This window comes from Phyllobates terribilis, unplaced genomic scaffold, assembly GCF_046119375.1.
Source record: "Phyllobates terribilis strain yellow unplaced genomic scaffold, ASM4611937v1 Scaffold_1__5_contigs__length_1240528914, whole genome shotgun sequence".
Lineage (NCBI taxonomy): Eukaryota > Metazoa > Chordata > Amphibia > Anura > Dendrobatidae > Phyllobates > Phyllobates terribilis.
Window position 1 is genome coordinate 303,538,144 of NW_027362761.1, and position 25,010 is coordinate 303,563,153.

At 49.4% G+C, this 25,010-nt stretch overlaps 1 protein-coding gene across 2 annotated transcripts in view; it reads left to right on the forward strand.

Annotated features, from left to right (window-relative positions):
- TMEM233 (transmembrane protein 233) overlaps window positions 1-24,784 on the forward strand; it is a 181,423-nt gene extending 156,639 nt beyond the window's left edge. Inside the window, exons 3-4 of one of the 2 annotated variants that reach the window (XM_073654137.1) lie at window positions 11,808-11,910; window positions 24,563-24,784. In XM_073654137.1, coding sequence (XP_073510238.1) covers window positions 11,808-11,819 — 12 coding nt within the window. In that variant the 3' untranslated portion in view covers window positions 11,820-11,910; window positions 24,563-24,784. The remainder of the gene's footprint in view (window positions 1-11,807; window positions 11,911-24,562) is intronic. The other variant, XM_073654128.1, reaches the window with a different exon arrangement.
- The last annotated feature ends 226 nt before the right edge of the window (window positions 24,785-25,010 follow it).

The following is a 25,010-nucleotide window of genomic DNA, read 5'->3' on the forward strand; positions in this document are numbered from 1 at the left end:
CAGGAACTAAAACAGAATCAGCTGTGAATAAGGCTTAAAATTGTATAAGGAACAGCCAAACTTTGCTGCAAAGGTGACGTTGCGGAGGATAGTTTCAGATTTAAAAGCAGAATTGGGTTTCAAGATGTGCTGTTCAAGCCCTTTTGAAGAAGTACCAAGAAATGAGCAATGCTGAAGACCGGAGACTCAGTGGTCAGCCAAGGAAACTTAGTGCTGCAGATGCGAGATGCAATACGCTTACTTCTCCTCAAAATCAGAAGATGTCCAGCAGTGCTATCATCTCAAAACTGGTAGCAAATAATGGGACCCAGCTACACACATCTACTGTTAGGAAAATACTAGCCAGAAATTGTCTTCATGGAGGAGCTGATGCAAAAAAACATACCTTCAACATGGAAACAATGACAAGCGACTCAACTATGCATGAAAACAAAGGAACTGGGATGTGGAAATTGGCAGCAGGTGCTCTGGACTGATGAGTCAAAATGTTACATTTTTGGCTGTAATAGAAGGCAGTTTGTTCTCCAAATGGCTGGAGAGCAATAGAATAATGATTGTCTGCAGGCAACAGTGAAGCGAAGTGGAGGTTCCTGCATTTCACCAAATGTTGATTAGATTTAGATTTCTCTTTTGTTCATTCACTTTCAATTTAGCCAATTGATAAAAATAAGCTATCGACACTTCTATTTTTTAAAGCATTCTTACTTTGCCACATTTTTTTCCACACCTGCCTAAAACTTGTATACAGTACTGTAAACTTTTTCATTGTTTACTAGTAGTTTGTGTTTTCTAAACAGCATAAAAAGTCACTAAAACAACTCATGAAAAAGGCATACCTCCCAAATTTAAAAGACAGTAAAGAGGGAAACATATTGAGATAGGTGAAGTATTTATGTATTTTTGTTAAGTCACATCTTTAACCCAACCCAGTCTTTTCGTGTGTCCATGCAGAAATAGTGCCTGAAATAAAGCCCCTTATTTTTACCATATAGTAAGAAACACCTTTTTAATGGCTTTCCCACACAGTATGATTCCTCATAATGCCTCTCCATGCAGTATAATGTCCCAAAGATGCCCACCCACTCAGATTGATGCCCCAGAGATGCTTCCCACTCTTTGTATGATGTCCCCAAAGTGCATTTGACGCGCCCCTGGGCCTGTGTCGCGCTGCGTTGCGCACGCGGGAGCTTACCCGGAGCCGGATCTGTTGAGGGTTGTAGTCTCGTGGCGGTGACCCGGTCCGTGCCCAGGGAGTCAAACTGAGCGGCGATGTATCAGCGGTAGATGTTGGACGACTACGCCACCCGTTGAGTACAGCTAAGGAGCTGCTGCTGCAGGGCAGACCGCTGAGGCCGGTGGTAGGATTGTGCAGCGTGATAGTATAACCCCCAACGGGAGGGGTATGGCCTCAGGGCAGCCGACGTGGATGATGGGGGTAGCAGGAACCACTCGGAGACGGTACGGTGTAGTTCAGGGTCTTTACTGGTGACAAAGATAGACCCTCCCAGAGTACTGGCTAGCGATTGGGGCCCGGTCAGTCCTTGAGCAGATGGGATCTCCCCTGGCCAGGCGGAGTTGTAGGCCTCCCAAACTAACTGTACTCTTCTGGCTACCTTGCTAGAGGCGGGTATAAGTAGCCCACGTCCCTGAGTGTACCGTGTGGTGCTCACCCGTATGGCCGGTGACTCGGGGCCTTCTAGTAGCTTCCGCTCCACGACGGCGGTGCTGGTCCCATGCGTGTGACCGTGCCTTCGGGTTTCTTGGCCAGAGGACCTGGAATCCCCTGCCTGACGGATTCTGCTGCTGGGTAGGAGTTAGTCCCCACAGCCTCGGACTCCGGGTCCGGTAAGAAATCTTCTCAGTCAGGGCGAGCTCTGCAGCTGCCAGCCCCTGACTCCTTGTAACACTGCTCCCACAGAGCTCCTGATGTTCTGTTCCTATATTTGCTTCTTTTCTCTGTCTCTACTTCTTCTCTACTCACTAACCCTGCCTCAGCCCTAGGTTTATATAGGGGAAGTTCTTCCCCTCCCAGGACTGGGCAGGAGGTGTGGCATGCATAGGATTCCTGACCAAGAGACCTCCCACCTGCTCTCAGACGTAATATCTCTATCACTGTGGCAACCAGACCCCTGGGGTGTCACATTCCCCCCTAGTGAAATTTAGTACTCCGGGACTAAACATATTTTAGAAAAACATAACAAGATATAACAATAACAATACAATAAAGAAACACATAAAGGTGGTCACGGCATGTCCGTAACCGGGTGCAGTCTTTGAAGAAAGCAAGGTGTCCATTTTACCAAAACAGGGAGACGTAACCAGGTAGGGGTCTGTCCTGCCCCGAGTCCTTAACAGTCTTTAGTCCGTCCTGGGTTACGCTCCAACTATGTACACAGGATTCCCGGTAAATCCACCAAAGACTCCTATAAACAACTAGAAACACATAATTATACACAAGCAACAAGAAAAACAGGTAACCACAAATAAAACAATTTATACACTTCAAATCCTCCAACGTGCGGGTAACTGGCCTCTAGTGGCCCTAGTGGACCTACGGAGCTGACTGTCTGGCCCTGAACTACAGGGTGTAGGAGCTGTCAAGGGTAAATTGGGCAGCTGTCTACGGGCCCTTTGGCTCACTAGGGATATGGCAGGCTCACTGCAAGCAGAGGGTTGATCCTCCTGATCTGCTGGTGTGGGGTCTTCTGCCTCCTGGACCGGCTGTTCTTCCAGCTCTACCTGTTGCTCCGTAGGTGCTTGGGATGCTGGTTGGAGGAAGGTGAGTACGGGTACCACAACTGCGCCATTGACTTGAGTCCAAGACCGAGGGAAATCTCCGAGCACAGTACTAACCATATCTTCCCTTCCCCCTACGGGTCGATGGTCTTCTTGTTCCTCTTCAGGGTTCCGTAGCTGTTCAGGACACTTCTTCAGGTGATCCCGGGATACAATGGCTGTGGTCTCCCCTCCGTCTTTACTGATGGTACAGACCTTCGGGTTCTCGTGGCTTGAGGGCAGTACGGTGTACGGGTCCTTCTCCCACTGGTCGTCCAACTTGTGGAGCCGTCTTTTCCTCTTCAAGACCTGCTCTCCGGGCACCAGGGGAACAGCGGGAGCATACTGGTTGTAAGTTTTCTCTTGTCTCTCCCTAGCCTGACAGAGACTTCGCTCCACGCTCTCCTGTACTTTCCGGTACTGCTGCTGCCTCTCTGTGTCCCAGTCTGCTTCTGGTGAAGTGTCCTCGGGTGTCAGGACTCCCATTTCCAGGTCAACAGGTAACTTACCAGGTCTCGCCTTCATTAGGTAAGCCGGGGTACAGTTGGTGGAACCTACCGGGATGTGGTTGTATAGGTCCACCAGATCGGGCAGCTTCTCAGGCCACAGACTGCGTTCTTCCAGGGGCAACGTTTTCAGAAGATCCATTACCACCTGGTTCATTTTCTCACAAAGTCCATTAGTTTGCGGATGATAGGGTGTCGTCCTTATCTTCCGGCAGCCATACAGATTGCAGAATTCCTGGAAGACCTCCGCTTCAAAGGCAGGTCCCTGGTCCGTCAGCACTTGGTCCGGGTACCCGTGTGGACGGCAGAAGTGCTGCTGGAAGGCTCTAGCTGCTGTTTGAGCCGTTAAGTCCTTGACGGGGACGACAACCAAGAACCGGGAGTAATGATCCACGATGGTTAACGCGTAGACGTAGCCACTTCTGCTTGGGGTCAGTTTTACATGATCCAAGGCTACCAGTTCCAACGGCTGCCGGGTGACGATGGACTGCAGGGGAGTCTTCTGGCTGGCACGGCCCTTCCTCCTCAGGTTGCACGGGCCACAGTCTCTGCACCACCTCTCGATGGTTCCCCTCATGCCTACCCAATGGAACCGCCCGCGCAGCAGGAACTCCAGCTTCTTCCATCCGAAATGCCCAGCTCCATCGTGGTATGCCTCCATCACCATGGCTGCGTCTCGTCGTGGCACCACTACTTGCCAGATTAGTTCATGCGTCCGGGAGTTAACCATCCTGCGGCACAACTTCCCCTTGTAAAGGAACAGTCTACTCTTTTCTGCCCACAGTTGCTTGGCTTCCTCCGGAGCGTCTGGGTCAAGGCGAGCCTCTGGCCGAGTCAGCATCTCCTTCACCAGCCGGACGGCAGGGTCACTGTCTTGCGTTTCCGCCCAGTTGTAGTGAGGTAAGGGGTTAAGCGTAGCGCCTTGCTTACTCCTTACCCGATGGGAATACTGGATAGTCCCATGACGGTGAAACGCGGGGAGTTCGACTTCTTCCAGTCCCTCTGGATCTTCTCCTACGTCCGGTAGGTTTGGCATCCTGGACAGGGCGTCCGCGTTGGTATTGGAGCGTCCTGCCCGGTATTTGATGGTGAACTCGTAGTTGGACATGCGGGCCATCCATCTCTGCTCTAGGGCACCGAGTCTTGCCGTGTCCAGGTGTGTCAACGGGTTGTTATCCGTGTACACGACGAACCGGGAAGAAGCGAGGTAGTGCTTAAAGCGTTCGGTGACTGCCCACACCACTGCCAGGAACTCTAGCTTAAATGAGCTGTAATTCTCAGGGTTTCTTTCGGTGGGTCGCAGTTTTCGGCTGGCGTAAGCGATTACTCGCTCTTTCCCCTGCTGGATCTGGGACAGCACGGCTCCTAGCCCGATGTTACTTGCGTCGGTGTAGAGGATAAAGGGCTGGCTGTAATCCGGGTACGCCAGGATTTCATCCCCCGTGAGGGCCATCTTCAGCTGGCGGAAGGACTCTTCTTCCAACTTCTCCCATCTGAAGGGCGGCTTCTGGTTCTTGGCCTTCCGGGACTGGCCTATCAGGAGGTCCTGCATAGGAGCTGCCTTTTTGGTGAAACCGGGGATGAACCTGCGGTAGTAGCCTACCAACCCGAGGAACTGCCGCACTTCCTTTACACTGGAGGGACTTGGCCATTCCTTAATTGCGGTGATCTTATCAGGGTCGGGAGCCACTCCGTCAGCGCTCACCACGTGTCCCAGGTACTGCACCTTTGGTTTCAGGAGGTGACACTTGGAGGGTTTCACCTTTAGGCCGTAGCTTGCCAGAGCTTCGAACACTTCCGCCAGGTGTTTCAGGTGGTCCTCATAAGTCTTAGAATATACGATGACATCGTCCAGGTACAACAGGACCGTCTCGAAGTTTCTGTGGCCCAGACAGCACTCCATTAATCGTTGGAAGGTTCCTGGTGCGTTGCAGAGTCCGAACGGCATACAGGTAAACTCGCTAAGTCCCATCGGGGTGGTGAATGCGGTCTTCTCCCGGTCCGCCTCTGCTACAGGAACCTGCCAGTACCCACTAGTGAGATCCAAGGTAGAGAAGAAGTTAGCAGATCTTAAAGCAGCCAAAGACTCCTCTATCCTTGGTAAGGGGTACGCATCCTTGTGTGTGATACGGTTGATTTTCCGGTAATCTACACACATCCTCATGGTGTTGTCTTTCTTTTTGACTAAGACTAGTGGAGCTGCCCAGGGGCTACAGCTATCCCTGATCACCCCAGCCTCCTTCATGTCTCTAAGCATCCCCTTGGCGTGTTGGTAGTGTGCAGGGGGTACGGGTCGATACCTCTCTTTTATGGGAGGATGGTCTCCCGTGGGGATGTGGTGTTCTACCCCCTTGACTCGCCCGAAGTCTAACGGGTGTTTACTAAACACTCTCTCGTACTCTTGAACCACCCGATAGACTCCCTGTTTCTGGTGTGAGGGAGTGGAGTCAGTACCCAAATGTAATTGCTGACACCAGTCCTCCATTGTTTTCTTAGAGCCGTTACCTTCCTCCGGGTGAGATGGAGGCAAGGGTTCCACAGATTGTATAGCATTTTGGTTAATGGTATATAATTTGGCTAGCGTGGCATACCGGGGCAGGTACACTTCCCTCTTCCCGATATTGATTATGCGAACGGGCACCCTCCCATGGCGTACATTAACCACCCCCCGTGCTGTCAAGATGGTGGGCCTACTGTCTGAGTAAACTGGTTCTACCATTGCCTGGTAATCTCTACCTCTCAGACCAATAGCTGCCCGGCACCAAATCATCATTTCACTTTTTGGGGGCATGGCAATAGGGAAAGGGTCACACATTCTCACGCTACCAATCTCACCGCCGGAGAGTTCCACCTGTTGCCGTCGCATCAGTGCCCGGATCTCTTTTTGGAGCACTCGCTGCTCGCCGGAGCTGGCGTTCTTGGCAACCTGCTGTAAAAGGAAAATCACCTCTGCAAGACAATTTTCAATTACATTAGTTCCTAGAGTTATCTTTGGGTGACTCTCGTGTTTGTCAATGTCTACAATGATCAGTCCCTGTGCTGCCAGTTCAACTCTACCAATTTTAATGGTCACCTCTTTAAATCCGATCTGTGGCACGGGCTGACCATTGCTGGCGATGATACTCAAGTCGTCGTCAGGGTAGCGGGTAATATCCGAGTCATTCCAGTACTGCTTGAAGAGCACGTACGGGATGGTGGTGACCTGTGACCCGGTGTCCAGTAGGGCACTCATAGGAATGCCATTCAGTACCACAGGCAAGACTGGACGTCCTCCCACATATTTGTCGCGCCAGTTCGATGGGCCTGATGATCTTTTTCCTAGGGGTTGGCCCTCTACCCTAGGTTGTGCCAGTTTAAAGGACAGTACCTTGCCATATGTCCGGGTTGATTACAGCGGCGGCAGATGGGTCGTCCGTCCTCGTTGTATCGGTCGCTGGGTCTTCCTCTGGCCGGTGGGGTCCTCCTTGGTCGACGCCACAGGATGTCCTCCGGTCCGGATGCCAGCTGGATCTTCCCTGGAGTAGAAACCTGTAAAGACTGCACAGTTCGGGTTAGCGCAGCAACGCTTTTAGCTAGCTCTTGGACCTGATGGTGCAGGTCTGGAGCCGGGTCATTGCTCAAAGCCTGCGCATCAGCTCCCACAGGCCCTGCCGACAAGGGCGCCGCCTCCTGGTGGTAAGTAGTAGTGGGGCGTCTGTGGGTCACAACGCCACCTGGTGCCGGTTCTCGGAGCACCCGGATGGCTCTGTCCTTGAACTGTGCAAATCCCAGATGAGGGTCCTGTAAGGCCATTGCCCGCAACTGGGTTCGGTGGGCATTGCAATATAAACCCTCTATAAATTGTTCAGTCAACAGCCTGTCCTCGTCTCCCTCGCCGTCAGGGTCGGTCTGCTTAATGGCTCTCAGGGCTTCTTGTAGGTTTAATGCATAGTCCCTTATACTCTCATGTGCCCGCTGTTTGCACCCGTAGAATCTGAGCTTGATCTCGGCTGAGGTGCGGGTATCAAAGGTGTCCCTCAGCCGGGCCAGTATCCCTGCGACAGTCCTCCCCCCAGGTGGCCAGGACTTTACCTCCCTTTGGGCTGCCCCGGTTAATTGGGCCACCAGGATGCTCACTTTTTGCTCTTCTGTAAGGGGGTACACCTGGAAGAGGCTATCCAGCTTTTCTCTAAAGTCATGCAGGGTATGCGATTCCCCTGAGTACTGGGGTAGCCAGGCTGCCCCCGGGATATAGGGCATGGTGAAAGGCATGACCGCAACAGCGGTGGCGCTGGCGGGGGTTGAAGCGGTGAAGCTCTCCTCCGTATCAGACATCCTTCTCCCCCCTAGTGGACTGTGGCCTACCTTGCGATGATCCTCTTCCGTAGGCCGCGGCTCCGCAGTGGATCGTCAGGGTTGAGGACCTTCCGTCGCGCTCCTGTGACGTCGGCGTCTGCTGGGCTCCTTCCAGGACCTTACGCAACGTCCGGACGTGAGGCGGGGCTTCAGTTCTCGCGCGCTTTCGGAGTCCATGCCCCTCTTCTTCCCGCGCGGCGTCCTCAAGATGGCGTCCAATGGCGGGAAAACTCCACGTATGGCGGGAAGAAGGCTGAAGATGGCGCCGGATGGCGGGAAAACTCCACCGATGGCGGGAAGGAAGCGGAAGATGGCGCCGGATGGCGGGAATCTTCACCACAGGTAAGTTTGAACAGTCTTTTTCAGGCACGCAGTACCCGGTGGTTGCGGGCACGAAATCCTGCCGACTACGCCAAAAGTTGACGCGCCCCTGGGCCTGTGTCGCGCTGCGTTGCGCACGCGGGAGCTTACCCGGAGCCGGATCTGTTGAGGGTTGTAGTCTCGTGGCGGTGACCCGGTCCGTGCCCAGGGAGTCAAACTGAGCGGCGATGTATCAGCGGTAGATGTTGGACGACTACACCACCCGTTGAGTACAGCTAAGGAGCTGCTGCTGCAGGGCAGACCGCTGAGGCCGGTGGTAGGATTTTGCAGCGTGATAGTATAACCCCCAACGGGAGGGGTATGGCCTCAGGGCAGCCGACGTGGATGATGGGGGTAGCAGGAACCACTCGGAGACGGTACGGTGTAGTTCAGGGTCTTTACTGGTGACAAAGATAGACCCTCCCGGAGTACTGGCTAGCGATTGGGGCCTGGTCAGTCCTTGAGCAGATGGGATCTCCCCTGGCCAGGCGGAGTTGTAGGCCTCCCAAACTAACTGTACTCTTCTGGCTACCTTGCTAGAGGCGGGTATAAGTAGCCCACGTCCCTGAGTGTACCGTGTGGTGCTCACCCGTATGGCCGGTGACTCGGGGCCTTCTAGTAGCTTCCGCTCCACGACGGCGGTGCTGGTCCCATGCGTGTGACCGTGCCTTCGGGTTTCTTGGCCAGAGGACCTGGAATCCCCTGCCTGACGGATTCTGCTGCTGGGTAGGAGTTAGTCCCCACAGCCTCGGACTCCGGGTCCGGTAAGAAATCTTCTCAGTCAGGGCGAGCTCTGCAGCTGCCAGCCCCTGACTCCTTGTAACACTGCTCCCACAGAGCTCCTGATGTTCTGTTCCTATATTTGCTTCTTTTCTCTGTCTCTACTTCTTCTCTACTCACTAACCCTGCCTCAGCCCTAGGTTTATATAGGGGAAGTTCTTCCCCTCCCAGGACTGGGCAAGAGGTGTGGCATGCATAGGATTCCTGACCAAGAGACCTCCCACCTGCTCTCAGACGTAATATCTCTATCACTGTGGCAACCAGACCCCTGGGGTGTCACACATTCACCCCTAATAGTATGATACCCCCACAGTGACCCCCCAAACAATATAATGCCTCCACATCGACCCTTGTAGATTATGATTCCACACAGTGTCCCCTCACCCATGATTTCTCCCACAGTGCCCCCTCCCCACAATGTGATGAATGAAAATGTAATAGAACATACACTAAAGATAAACTATATAGCAAATAATAATCATATGGTTTTCTATTGTTGTGTCACACTTTTACATTACCTTGGTCACTCAGTTAAATAGCTATTACAGGAACATAAATCAAACATGACCTTTAACCCCTTAAGGAGCCAATTATGTCCTTAATGACCGGACCAAATTTTACAATTCTGACCAGCATCACTGTATGAGGTAATAACTCTGGAACGCTTTAATGAATCCCACTGATTCTGCAATTTTTTTTGTGACATATTGTACTTCATGATTGTGGTAAAATTTCTTCGATATCACTTGCGTTTACTTGTGAAAAAAATGGAAATTTGGCGAAAATTTAGAAAATTTTGCAATTTTCAAACTTTGAATTTTCACGCCCTTAAATCAGAGAGATATGGAACACAAAATAGTTTATAAATAATATTTTCCACATGTCTACTTTACATCAGAACAATTTTGGAACCAAAATGTTTTTTTCTTAGGGAGCTATAAGGGTTAAAAGTTGACCAGTGATTTCTCATTTTTCCAACAAAATTTACAAAACCATTTTTTTAGGGATCACATCACATTTGAAGTGACTTTGAGGGGCCTTTATTAGAGAAAATACCCCAAAGTGACACCATTCTAAAAACTGCACTCCTCAAGGTGCTCAACACCACATTCAAGAAGTTTATTAACCCTTCACGTGCTTCACAGGAACTGAAGCAACGTGGAAGGAACATTCAATTTTTTTTCACAAAATGTTTACTTCAGACCCAATTTTTTATTTTCACAAGGGTAACAAGAGAAAATGGACCCCAAAATGTATTGTGCAATTTCTTCTGAGCACATCAATATAAAATATGTGGGGGAAAACCGCTGTTTGGGCACACGGCAGGGCTTGGAAGGGAAAGAGAACTATTTGACTTTTTGAATGCAAAATTTGCTGGAATAATTAGCGGACGCCATGTCGCGTTTGGAGAGCTCCCGATGTGCCTTAACAGTAGAAACTCCCCACAAGTGACACCGTTTTGGAAATTAGACCCCTCAGGGAACTTATCTAGATGTGTGATGAGCACCATGAACCCCCAGGTGCTTCATAGAAGTTTATAATGTTGAGCGGTGAAAATAAAACAACATCACATTTTCCTGCAAGAATATTTTTTAGTCCCAAATTTGCATTTTCACAAGGGTAACAGGAGAAAATGAACCCCAATATTTATTGTGCAACTTCTCCTGAGTACGCAGATACCCTATATTTGGTCGAAAACTACTTTTGAGGCATAGTGCAAAGCTCAGAAGGGAAGAAGCGCCATATTGGAGTTCAGATTTTGCTGGACAGGTTTGAGGGTGCCATGTTACATTGGCAGAGCCCCTGAGGTGCCAGATCAGCCAAACCCCCCATAAGTGACTCCATTTTACAAACTACACCTCTCAATGAATTCATCTAGGGGATCATATTGACACCACAGGTGTGTCACAGCATTTTATACCATTGGGCAGTGAAGAAAAAATAATAACATTTTTAACCACCTAAATTTTGTTTTAGCCCCAGATTTTACATTTTCACACTGGGAAATGGGACAAATGGCACCAAAATTTGTCCCACAATTTCTGCTGAATTTATAAATACCCCATATGTGGCTGTGCAGTACTGCTTAGCCATACGGCGAGACTCGGGAGGGACGGAGCACTTTTTGCCTCCTGCAGCGCAGATTTTCCTAAAATAGTTTGCGGACTCCATATACAGAGCCTCTACGTGCTAAAAGAGCAGAATCCCACTTTGTGAATTTATCTACAGGTGTAGTGGCGATTTTGACTCCATGGGTGTTTTCCAGAAACAAGCAGCAGTGGATGTTTCTACGTGAAGATTGCAAACTGCCGTTGTAGAGACAATAACGTTGTAGAAACCAGTACATTGTAGTGACCAGTACGTTATGCCCAGCTCATGCTTCTGGAGACATGCACCCGTAAATTAGGGAGCTTTCATTGATACAGGATTGCCAAACATGTGGAAGCTAACTGCGGTTTAGGCACACTGTGGAGCTCAGAAGGGAGGAGGACATTTGGATTTGGGAGGGCAGAATTCGCTCGATTTCTTTTGGAGGGAGAGGAGGCATTTAGTTTTTCCAGAGCCTTTGTACTACCAGTAACATGGAAGCCCCCTAAATTTCCATTAACAGATGACGGACCTGAGTGGGACAAAGGGAAACCCCGGTGTAAGTGCTCAGCGCAGAGCGCAGGATGTGAGCCGAGCCTTACTGCGATCTTTGGGAAGCAGAATGAATAAATCAACAGAAGGTGGAGAATTAGTTTTATTTATTTTTATGCCATTCCTCGTGCGGTATAAGTGATTAGGCGACTTTATTCTTCGGGTCGGTGAGATTACAGCGATACCAGATTTATATCAGGTTTTTATGATTGGCAGCTGTCACACATTAAAAGACGCTTTTTATTGTAAAAACAAGTTTTTGCATCGCCATATTTTGATAGCTATAATTTTTACATATTTCTGCTGACAGAGTCATGTGATGGTTTGTTTTTTCAGGACGAGTTGCCGTTTTTATTGGTAACATTTTCGGGCAAATGACATCTTTTGATCACTTTCTATTCCATTTTTTAGGTGGCAGAATGAACAAAAACCAGCAATTCAGGAATTGTTTTTGGGAATTTTTTTTATGCCATTCCGTGTGTGGTAAAATTGATAAGACGGCTTTATTCTTCAGGTCAGTACAATTACAGTGGTACCACATTTATATAGTTTTTTTGGGGTTTTGGAGCTTTTACACAATAAAAACTATTTTATAGAAAAAATAATTATTTTTGCATCGCTTTATTCTAAGAGCTGTAACTTTTTTATTTTTCTGCTGACAGAGCTGTATGGGGGATTGTTTTTACGGGACAAGATGACGTTTTCAGCGATACCATTTTTATTTACATACGTCTTTTTGATAGCGTATTATTCCACTTTTTGTTCAGCGGTATGATGATAAAGTATAGTTTTTCGGCTTGTTTTTCTTTTTTTTTTACGGTGTTCACTGAAGGAGTTAACTAGTGGGGCAGTTTTATAGGTCAGGTTGTTCTGGACGCAGCGATACCAAATATGTGTACTTTTTTTGTTTATTTTTTTATTTTTACACAGATACATGTATTTATTGGATTCATTTTTTTTTGTTCTTTATTTTGTTATTTTTTAAAATATTTTTATAATTTTTTAACTTGTTTTTTTACTTTATTACATTGTCCCACTATGGGACATCAACTTTCCCTGCCCTGATCTCTGATCTAATACATCTGCACTGCAGAGCATTAGATCAACGTCTGACAGGCAGGAAGGAGGCGTCTAAGCTCCTGCTCTCTGAGCAGGCGCTGACAGCACACCTGCCTAAAGGACGCTGAAGGACCCCGCAGCCATCTTGGGACCGGGGGTCACCATGGGGACCATCAGCACAACGCGATCACGTCGCGTAGTGCTGATGGAAGGAGACACTCCCTGTGCGATGCCCTGTGAAGTATATGTCACTATTGACAACAGCATCGCAGGGGTTAAACGCCCGCGATCGGTGCTTTAACCGATCGTGGCCATTGTTGTGGGGTGTCAGCTCTCACATAGAGCTGACACCCACACTCAATCGCGGCGGCACTCAGCGTCAGCTCGTGCGAGCGCGGCGCGCGCTTTGCAGGAACACAGAAAAGCAAAAATGTAAGGCATTTTTGACTTGTGAAAAAAAGAATGTTGATGACAGAGTTCAAAATGTACAGTGCGTTGATTAACAAAGCTCAGGTAAGGCCTTAGAATCTCCATCTCAGTATCCAGCGACAAAGGTGTTGATGCTGCTGCATCTTTGAAATTCATGGCCTTAGTATTCTATGATGGGCTCACTTGCTGAAGTGGATTTATTAAGCTGTTGGTCGGGGTGAGCAGCACAACCAGTGGCATTGATACAATGGAGCTGGACGTGTTGAACAGCACATAGAACAAGGACCTTTAGAGCTGGGTATGCAGGACAACAAGTGGATTAGCAAAGCTGGAAGTACTAGATGCAGCAGAGATAATTGTGTGGACAGCACAAAAGCAGAAAAGTAGTCTAAGCAATCTGGTGCCTTGCTGCAGGAGTGCAGTAACATATAGGAACAGTAGAGTTGTGAGTGTGGACCAGGAATAGCTGAGACAAGTTATCAATCAGATACATTGATTCAGCAAAGTCAATGATGTGACTGTACCAGGAATAGCAGAGGCACGTTGGTTAGTATGTAACTTGAAAGCAGAACTGATGGTGTGGACAGCAACAGATATAGTGGCACTGAGCTGGAAGTAGAAACTGGTTTGGCGAAACTGATGCATGCAAAGGATGTTGTGTGGCCAGTGCAGCTATCCGGGAGATGTCTCTCCCTTCTCCTTATATTCAAATACATTTGAGTCTTTCAGACGCGGATATATTTGAATACTGTAGCATCAGGAGTGGGACAGAGGAGTGGTATCAGTCCCGACCCCAACGTGCAGTGGCGTGATGAAGTCAGCACATTGCTGATGTCATCACACTGCTGCTGCCACCTCAGTGCCGAAGTGCCACAGAGGAGCGAAGACAGCGCGGGCAACAGTAAGCACTCCATCAAAGAACCGAAGACTTAATGCCTTATCATTGTAGTTGAGGGAGTTGATGTTACTGTTAGGGTACATAATGGGGGGACAATTGTAAAACGGGGCACAGGTTTGCGTATGGCAGTGGTAGATGGGTACTTTATTCAGAGGGGCATTGTGGGGGGATATTTTGCAGAGGGACAATGTGGGGAGGATATTTTACACAGGGGCAGTGTGGGGGAATATTTTGCAAAGGGGCAGTTTGTAGAGGACATTTTGCAGAGGGGCAGTGGGTGGAATTTTGCAGAGGGGAAGTGTGCGGGGATATTTTGCAGAGGGGCAGTTTGGGGGGATGTTTTGCAGAGGGACATTGTGTGGGGAATATTTTGCAGAGGGCCAGTATGGGGGAATACTTTGCAGAGGCACAGTGGGGAGGATATTTTGGTGAAGGGCAGTGAGTGGGGGGATATTTTGTGCAGGAAGCGCAGTGAGGGGCAATTATTTATTTAGGGGCACAGCATTGGAGATCTTTTTATTTATGGGCAGTATAATGCTACTTTTATTTTTAAGGACACTGTGTGGGGAAGCGTTGCTGAAGACAAAGGAGAGGGAAGTCTGCAGAGACAAGCTCTGAGTGTGAAATATCATCATGGCATCTGTACAACAGGGAGACAAAAGAGATGGGAACAACGCCAATCAGAGAAGATGTCAAATATAAGGTACCTGGATGTAAATGTTTATTTGTGATCCTTCCTTCATCTCTTCAGTGCTGTGGTTCCTGTATGGTCCACAGTCTGATGATGACTGTTAACAAAAACTCCCAGTATCTCCTTACCATTGTTAAAGACATACTGAGAGTTGTAGATTCGTGCAATACAATTGTACATGAGGCTCACTTGACATTGCAATTGATTGCTGTACTAAGCTTGGTGATTTATTCATGTACTAACTGTGGTTCTGGCACTGCATTCATATTCTGACAGTGGTTCTGACGCTGCATTCATGTACTGACGGTAGTTCTGCTATTGTAGCAATTCAAATGTGCTTCATGGCTATGTTAAAACTTAAGAATCCTCAAAACTTAGAGTTTTGAAATTATGAGGAGGATTTGGTGATATTCAGCTCAGTTTCTGCTTTAAAAACTCAGCGTAAGTTAGCGTATGTTCACACATTTATTTTTTGGAGCAGAAACTGAGCAGAATCTCTCCAAATCCTTCGCAAATACTCAAAACTTGGTTCTGGTGATGTATTAAAGTACTTATGGTGGTTCTGGTGATGCATTCATGTAAGTATCCCTGTAATTTTTTTGCGCCCTTGAGATAGATTCAGTATGGCATTGCATCCCTTGGACCAAAAAATGTTATGCACTCCTGGTGTACAGTAAGGAACTTGTTTTAACTCTCTATGCTGTTATACTTATTTGTTGGACCTTTTGGTTGTGAATATAACATTTGCTGGAAGTGTAGAATGTGTCACCCCAGGCCTGGATGCCACAAATATTAAAGGCTGTGTCTGAGAGCAGGAAGGAGGTTCCCTGGTCAGGGACCATTAGCATGCAGCACCTCCTGTCCCAGGCCAGTAGGGGGAGCAGGCTGCCCCTATAAAAGCTGGAACTGAGGGCAGGGTTAGAGAGACCAGGACCCACTTCTGAAGCATCCAGAAGGGTTCCCAGAGGAAAGGGACAGGTCAGCAGCAGCTGAGGAGTCCGGGAGGCAGAGGAGGAACAGCAAGTCAGGGACAGAGGCGACAAGAGCCGGTCCTGGCTGAGAGAGACCTACACAACCGGACACTGAGGTCCGAGGCTGTCAGGGTTGCAAGCCCGGCAGCAGATAACCGACCTGCGAGGGATTTCAGGTCCCTTGGCCTGAGAAGCCTGGAGGCTCTGCCACACAGAGGGACCAGTACAGCACAGAGAAGTAACAGGTACCTTAGGCCCGAGTCGCAAGCCATACAGGTGAAGTACACGGCCAGCTCAGGGACGTGGGCTATCACATCACGAAAAGGGGGATAGACAGCAAGGGCAGAGAGAGAACGGTAGGCCTTCACACTCACCCTGACCAGTGGGGCTCGCCCGAATGTTCTCAGACACCGAGGCCCATTCCTACCCAGTACTCCTGTTGGGTCATTACAAATACCTACAATAAAGACCCTGGACTGTTTGAAGCGGTCTCTGAACTCTGATTATTGCGGCCTGCACTATCACCCCCAGCATCCTATTTCACTTCCCTGATGCTACACTCTTCCCGTAGGGAGTTATCCTATCCCTGTGCTGCATACCAACATCAGCCTCAGCGGTCTGCCTTGCAGCGGCGGTCATCCCTAACCGTAATCCACGGGTGGCGTAGTCGGACATTCAAAACCCTACAAATAGACTGCCACAGCATTTGTTCTGACCACTCTGAGCCACGGGATCGGGTTGCCACTACTACCCCCAACATTGCACTGAAGCCCGGTTCCGGGTGCCCCACGGCCCAGGGGGCGAGTCAGCGTTTGGCGTAGTCGGCAGGATTGTGACCAACCCGCCACAAACGGGTATTGCGCGCCTGAAAAAGACTGTACACGTACCTCAAAAGGAAGTTTCCCGCCATCTTCAGTCATTTCCCGCCATCTTCAGTCGTTTCCCGCCATCTTCAGCCGTTTTCCCGCCATCGGACACCATCTTCAGGATGCCGCGCGGGAAGAAGAGGGGCGTGGACGTCCAAACCGCGTGAGACCTAAAGCCCCGCCCTACGCACCAACGCTGCGCAAGGTCCTGGAAGGAGCGAGAGCGACGCTGACGTCACCAGGACGCGACGCAAGGTCCTCGCCCGGAGCAGCACCAGCGGAGCCGCGGCCTACGGAAGAGGATCAACGGAAGGTAGGCCATGCTTAACTAGGGGGGAGGAAGATGACGGACGTGGAGGGACCTTCTACCACCAGCGTGGCTGTAGCAGCGGTGATGCCGTTCTCCATGCCCTACATCCCCGGAGCAGCCTGGCTGCCCCAATACTCAGGGGAATCCCATACGTTAACTGACTTTAAGGAAAGACTGCACAGTTTATTTAAAGTTTATCCCCTGACAGAAGAACAGAAAGTGAGCATTCTGATGGGGCAGCTAACCGGTGCAGCCCAGCGGAAAGTGAAATCATGGTCAGATGAGGAGAAAAGGACTGTAAAGGACATTCTGACCCGGCTGCGGAGTACGTTTGATACCCGTACCTCAGCAGAAATCAAAATGCGGTTCTATGGCTGTAAGCAGCGAGCCCAAGATAGTATCAGAGACTATGCCCTAAATTTACAAGAAGCTCTGGGAGCAATCAAACAATCTGACCCTGGCAGCATACAGGACACCGATAAACTATTGACTGACTAGTTCATAGAAGGTCTGCTGTCCAGTGCCCACAGAACCTAGCTGCGCCTCATGGCCCTACAGAACCCCGATTTGACTTTTGCGCAGTTTAAAGATAGGGCCATCCAGGTGCTCCGAGAACCCGCACCAGGTGGCGCAGTAGCTTCCCGGCGCCCTGCCATCACTTACCACCAGGGGGCAGCGCCCTACCCCGCAGACCTTGTGGGAGCTGATGCACAGGCCCTAAATCCATCCCAGCCTGCAAACCTGCACCATCAGGTCCAAGAGCTAACAAAGAGTGTGGCTGCATTGACCAGGACCATACAGTCGTTGCAGGTGGAACCGTCAAGACCACTGAAGCTGGCTTCCAGTCCGGAGGATGTCCCGTGGCGTCGACAGAGGAGGATCCCATCGTTCAGAGGGAGGCCCGTCGACCGTTACACTGAGGATGGACAGCCGATTTGCCGCCGTTGCAGTCAGCCAGGACACATAGCAAGGTACTGTACTTTAAATGGGTCCGACCTGGGGCAGAGGGCCAACCCCCAGGCATAAGGTCATCAGACCCGTCTAATTGGCGCGATAAGTACTGTCGGGGGACGCCCGGTCTTACCCATAGTGCTGGACGGTATCCCCATGAGTGCACTACTGGACGCCGGGTCTCAAGTGACTACCATCCCCTACGTACTTTTCAAGCGGTACTGGAGTGACGCTGACATAACCCGCTATCAAGACGATGACTTGAGCATTATCGCCAGCAATGGCCAACCCGTGCCGCAGGTGAGGTTCAAAGAGATGACCATCAAGATTGGTAAGGTTGAACTGCCGGCACAGGGAGTGATCATTGTGGACATTGACCATTGTGAAAGTCACCCTAAAATAACCTTGGGCACTAATGTGATTGAAAACTGTCCTTTCAGAAGTAATTGTGATTTTGCAGCAGGTGGCGATGAATGCGAGCTCCAGCCAACAGAGTGTCCTCCAGAAAGAGATAAGAGCCCTGATGAGACGGCAACAGGTAGAACTGTCTGGTGGTGAGATCGGTAGCATGAGGATGAGCGACCCGTTCCCCATTGCCATGCCTCCCAAAAGCGAAATGATGATCTGGTGTTGGACTGCAATCGGGTTAAGAGGGAGAGACTACAAAGCCAAGGTAGAACCCGTGTACTCAGACAGCAGGCCTACCATTTTAACAGCCCGGGGGGTGGTTGATGTCCGCCATGGAAGGATGCCCGTCCAGATCTTAAACATCGGGGAAAGGGAAGTACACTTGCCCCGGTACGCTACACTAGCCAAATTGTTTGCCGTCGAACACAATGCTATCAGGGTAGTGGAACCCTTGCCTCCATCTCCCCCGGTGGAGAGTAATGGCTCCCAGAAACACAAGGAGGACTAGTGCCAGAAACTCCATGTGGGTGCTGACTCCACTCCCCTGCACCAAAAACAAGGAGTCTACCGGGTGGTTCAGGAGTACGAGAGAATTTTAAGTAAGCACCCACTAGACTTCGGCCGAGTAAAGGGAGTAGAACACCACATCCCCACGGGGAGCCACCCACCAATAAAAGAGAGGCACAGACCTGTACCCCCTGCACACTATCAGAACGCAAAGGGCATGCTGAGAGAAATGAAAGAAGCTGGCGTCATTAGAGACAGCTGTAGCCCCTGGGTAGCCCCCTTGGTTCTGGTAAAAAAGAAAGATGGTACCATGAGAATGTGCGTGGACTATAGAAAAATCAATCGTATCACCCATAAAGATGCATACCCGTTACCTAGGATAGAGGAGTCTTTAGCAGCCCTAAAATCAGCTAACTTCTTCTCTACTTTGGACCTTACTAGCGGGTACTGGCAGGTTCCTGTGGCAGAGGCTGACAAGGAGAAGACCGCCTTCACCACCCCGATAGGATTGAGCGAATTCAACTGTATGCCCTTCGGGCTCTGCAACGCATCAGGGACCTTCCAGAGGCTGATGGAATGCTGTCTAGGGCACCGAAACTTCGAGACAGTCCTACTTTACCTGGATGACGTGATTGTCTATTCGAAGACTTCCGAGGACCATCTAAAGCACCTGGCTGAGGTGTTAGAACCCCTGGCAGGCTATGGCCTGAAGGTGAAACCCTCAAAGTGTCACCTGTTGAAACCGAAGGTCCAATACCTAGGACACGTGGTGAGTGCTGAGGGAGTAGCCCCCGACCCCGACAAAATTACAGCCATCAAGAGCTGACCAAGCCCCTCTAACATCAAAGAAGTGAGGCAATTCCTCGGGTTGGTAGGCTACTACCGAAGGTTCATCCCCGGGTTCACTAAGATGGCAGCCCCTATGCAGGACCTCCTGATAGGGCAATCCAAGACCAGAAGCCAAAAGCCACCCTTCAAGTGGGACAAGCCGGAAGAGGAGTCCTTCCGCCAGTTGAAAATGGCCCTCACGGGGGATGAGATCCTGGCCTACCCCGATTACCGCCAGCCTTTTATCCTCCACACAGACGCCAGTAATGTGGGGCTGGGAGCCGTGCTGTCACAAAACCAACAGGGCAGAGAAAGGGTGATCGCGTACGCCAGCCGGAAGCTGAGGCCCACTGAAAGAAACCCGGAGAATTACAGCTCCTTCAAGCTAGAATTCTTGGCAGTGGTGTGGGCCGTCACTGAACGGTTTAAGCATTACCTGGCCTCCGCAAAGTTCAGTGTACACGGACAACAACCCGCTGACACACCTGGACAATGCAAGACTAGGTGCCCTAGAACAGCGGTGGATGGCCCGGCTATCCAATTATGACTTCACCATCAAATACCGGGCAGGCAGATCCAACGCCAACGCAGACGCCCTATCAAGAATGCCTCACCTACCTGAAGGAGAAGAAGACTCGGAAGAGCTGGAGGAAGTAGAGCTCCCTGCGTTCCACCGGTATGGGGCCACTCAGTATTCACACCGGGTAAGAGACAAAGACCTAACCACCGTCATGTTCAACCCCTTACCCCACCACGGCTGGGCTGAAACGCAAGATAGCGACCCTGCAATAAGCCTGGTGAAAGACCTGTTAACACAGGCAGACGCTAGCCCTGGCCCGGATGCTCCAGAGGAAGCCAAGCAGTTATGGAAGGAGAAAAGCAGGCTATTCCTCTACGAGGGTAAGCTGTGCAGAAGGCTTGTCAACCACCGGACGCACGAGCTGACCTGGCAGGTAATGGTCCCAAGGCGAGATGCAGCAATGGTCCTGGAGGCCTACCATGACAGAGCGGGACACTTCAGGTGGAAGAAACTGGAGTTCCTACTGAGAGAGCGGTTCTACTGGATCGGTATGAGAGGGGCCATAGAGAAGTGGAGCAGGGATTGCGGCCCATGCCACCTCAGAAGGAAAGACCGCACAAGCCAGAAGACACCCTTGAGGCCCATCGTCACCAGGCAGCCTCTTGAGCTAGTAGCTCTGGACCATGTGAAGTTGGCTCCAAGCCGGTCCAGCTACGCCTATGCCCTCACGATTGTGGACCATTACTCCCAGTTCCTGGTGGTGGTTCCTGTTAAAGACCTGACAGCCCAAACATCGGCCAGAGCCTTCCAGCAACACTTCTGCCGTCCACATGGGTATCCGGAACAGGTCTTGACAGATCAAGGTCCAGCGTTTGAGGCTGAAGTATTCCAGGAGTTCTGCAACCTCTACAGCTGTAGGAAGATTCGGACAATGCCTTACCACCCGCAAACCAATGGGCTGTGGGAGAAAATGAACAATATCGTCATTGATCTCCTCAAGACGTTGCCCCTGGAAGAACGCAGCCAGTGGCCGGAGAAGCTGCCAGACCTAATAGACTTGTACAACCATATCCCGGTGAATGCTACAAATTGCACCCCGGCTTACCTGATGGGAGCAAGACCAGGCAAACTGCCTATAGACCTGGAAATGGGAGTCCTGACACCCGAGGACACCTCCCCAGATGCGGACTGGGATACGGAACGGCGGCTACAGTACAAGAATGTACAGGAGAGTGTGGAGAGGAGTCTGGCTCAAGCGAGAGAAAAGCAAGAGAGGCTCTTCAACCAACACGCCCCTGCTGGTCCCCTGGAACCTGGTGAGCAGGTCCTGAAGCGGAAGAGAAGGCTTCACAAGCTGGACGACCAGTGGGAGAGAGACCCGTACACAGTACTGCAGTCCAACCACAACAACCCGAAGGTATGTGTGATTACCAAGGATGGAGGAGAAACCACTAGCACTGTCTCCAGAGACCACCTAAAACGGTGCCCCGAGCAACTGCAGAGTCCAAGTGAAGATCAAGATGACCTTGAACCCGCTGAGGACAAGGAAGAAATGATCAGCACAGTTCTCGGAGAGTTCCCCCGCACCTAGACTCGAATAAACGATGCCATAGTGGTACCCGTCCTACACTTCCTTCAGCCTACCCAGCAGGAGCCTACAGAAGAACAAGAAGAACAAGCAGCTCCGGAGGCAGAAGAACCCATGCCAGGAGCCCAGGAGAGTCAACCCTCTGCTGACAGTGAGCCTGCCATGACTGTGGTAAGCCAAAGAACCCGCAGACAGCTGCCTGCCCTGCCTGTAAACCCAGCTAGTAGCTGTACCCTTAATACTACTGGGGAAAGCCAGGTTAGACCACCACCAGACAGTGGGTTACGGAGGTCAACCCGGAGCACTAGGGGTCAAATACCAGCTCGCTGGAAGATCTAAATGTATAATGTATATATTTAATGTGTTATGCTTGTACCCTGGTTATTAATAATGTTTCTCCAGTTTTCCTAGATGCAATGGACTGACAGGTTATGGACAGTGAATAACCGGAACTACCATGTAGATAGTTGCACCTGGTGCCCTCTTGTGAAGTTGGCCACAGAAGAAAAACCTGTCCGGCGTGGCCTCCTTGTGGTCCAAAGTAGGTAGCTCAGCCTTGCTGCCACACCCAAGGCCAGGAACTTGGGGTTTATAGGGACAGGTCCCCACATCGCTCAAAAACTTCACCTTATTGGGTGGAATGGACACCCGGTCACGGATCATACTGTGACCCTCTTCTTTTGTTGGTGATATGGACACCCGGTCACAGACCACACTGTGACCTAAAGAACTCAATATGTGATGTTGTTCGTTATTTCCTTCCCTGTTGTGTTTATGGTCGTGCATTTATACCCTGTATTTGTGTTTCTTGTTTAGTTCCGGAGTACTAAAATTTACTAGGGGGGAATGTGTCACCCCAGGCCTGGATGCCACAAATATTAAAGGCTGTGTCTGAGAGCAGGAGGGAGGTTCCCTGGTCAGGGACCATTAGCATGCAGCACCTCCTGTCCCAGGCCAGTAGGGGGAGCAGGCTGCCCCTATAAAAGCAGGAACTGAGGGCAGGGTTAGAGAGACCAGGACCCACTTCTGAAGCATCCAGAAGGGTTCCCAGAGGAAAGGGACAGGTCAGCAGCAGCTGAGGAGTCCGGGAGGCAGAGGAGGAACAGCAAGTCAGGGACAGAGGGGACGAGAGCCGGTCCTGACTGAGAGAGAACTACACAACCGGACACTGAGGTCCGAGGCTGTCAGGGTTGCAAGCCTGGCAGCAGATAACCGACCTGTGAGGGATTTCAGGTCCCTTGGCCTGAGAAGCCTGGAGGCTCTGCCACACAGAGGGACCAGTACAGCACAGAGAAGTAACAGGTACCTAAGGGCCGAGTCGCAAGCCATACAGGCGAAGTACACGGCCAGCTCAGGGACGTGGGCTATCACACCACGAAAAGGGGGATAGTCAGCAAGGGCAGAGAGAGAACGGTAGGCCTTCACACTCACCCTGACCAGTGGGGCTCGCCCAAATGTTCTCAGACACCTAGGCCCATTCCTACCCAGTACTCCTGTTGGGTCATTAGAAATACCTGCAATAAAGACCCTGGACTGTTTGAAGTGGTCTCTGAACTCTGATTATTGCAGCCTTCACTATCACCCCCAGCATCCTATTTCACTGCCCTGAGGCTACACTCTTCCCGTAGGGAGTTATCCTATCCCTGTGCTGCATACCAACACCAGCCTCAGCGGTCTGCCTTGCAGCGGCGGTCATCCCTGACTGCAATCCACGGGTGGTGTAGTCGGACATTCAAAACCCTACAAATAGACTGCCACAGCATTTGGTCTGACCACCCTGAGCCACAGGATCGGGTTGCCACTACTACCCCCAACATTGCACTGAAGCCCGATTCCGGGTGCCCCACGGCCCAGAGGGCGAGTCAAGAATATCTAAAGTTATGGCCAAGAAGTTTTTCTTACATTTATTCTCCTCAAGGTGTGGGTCTGAATGGCAGCTCTCAAGTAAATAGTGGTGCCAAAGTGACTGGGTGTGTATCACTAGCAGTGCACTTCTGCTTTGTGACTCTTCAGCTGTACCTGTATGGTCCTTGGAGATGGAAGTAGATGAAGCCTTAGCAAAAGAGGCTTAACTTGATGCTCCTGTACTTAATGCTAAATTTGTAAGAGTCCTTCCTACCGCATGCCATTTATAATAATGGTGCCTTTTGTGCTCTATTGGACAAAACTACACCCCTGCTACACAATATGCTATCACTTTATGTTACGTCAAATCCTAGAATTATACTATCACTTTGTAAGGGGAAAACCTTTAAGAATTCTTACTTACTAATATGTATATTGTTAAAATGTTGCCTCTAAGAGCAGTTATAGATTTTAAGAAGCTAGGACAAGGTTGTAGTTTGTATTTATGACATCAATAGACCACAGGACCATCATTGGAACTTTTCATTACTGAGTTTGTCTGCTGGAATAGCAAGTATATGTGGATATGAAGCTAAGATACAGTAGTATTTTAGCTTATGTACTACAACTGTAACATTCAAACCAAAACTGTTTCATTCTAACCAAACTTAGATCATAATAGGATTCTATTGTGATCTAAGTATTCGCTTTCAATCAGGTATTCCAGATCTAATATAAAATTCATCCACATTCAAATGGCCATAATTTCTATTCATAATTACTCCGTTTTCATTGTGCATATTTTTTTTATAAAGATGGGAATGAATCTCCCAGAAGCAAGGGAAAAATATTTCCAGTTGAATGGTTTAGTAATGGTCGCCTCATTCTCTAAAAAATGCTGATTTCCACCTTTGGTTGAGAAACAAAAAATTATTACCTAAAATGAATGGTGTAGTGTCAACATCAACTATAATTTACTAATTATGCAGACAGATAGATATTTTCCCTGCAGAGGTGACAAAATTAGAAATGTAGGATTGCTTGATGGCCATTCTGATGCATGGCTGTCTAAGTAATACATGGATAGCTCAGGTTCGCCAGACCATTAGTTGTTTCGTAAGAGTTGTTCTCTGTCTCATGGCTCATAGAAAGGAGTTCTCCAGCACGGGGCCCACCTCCTGACATTTTTATGACCTATTAAAGGTCAACCCGCTTAAGTATAAGATTTTTTGGCGCATACGAATCATAGGTTTTACTAACTCATAATTTATTTATATTTTCATTTTTTTTTCCAGCATGCAGTTTGAAGGCGAGACAAAAGCATGAAGATTATATTTTACTAGACGTCACTCAGGCTCTTTGCGGTTGCAAAAGGGAAGAGGCGAATTTTTGCACTTAAAGGTCTTCAACACCAAGACAACCATATGCAGGAGGCAAATTATCTATCAGTGTGTGTGTTTGCATATATACTGTATTTGTGGTTCCAGCCACTAAAAAAAATCATTATTTTTTTACATCATCCATCTATATGATAATGTCTAAAACTCAAGAAGTATTTGTCTAGTTTTTTTGTTTAGCATTTTGGCATATCCAAAATGATTGGGAAGACTCTGTTGGTAAGAGAATTTACAATGTAATCACATTAACACACCTTCTAATGTATTTCATGGAAAATATGACTCTTTCCAAGGCCCTGGTCAAGAACACAAAATGTTTCCTGGATGATAAAATATTTATATGTGC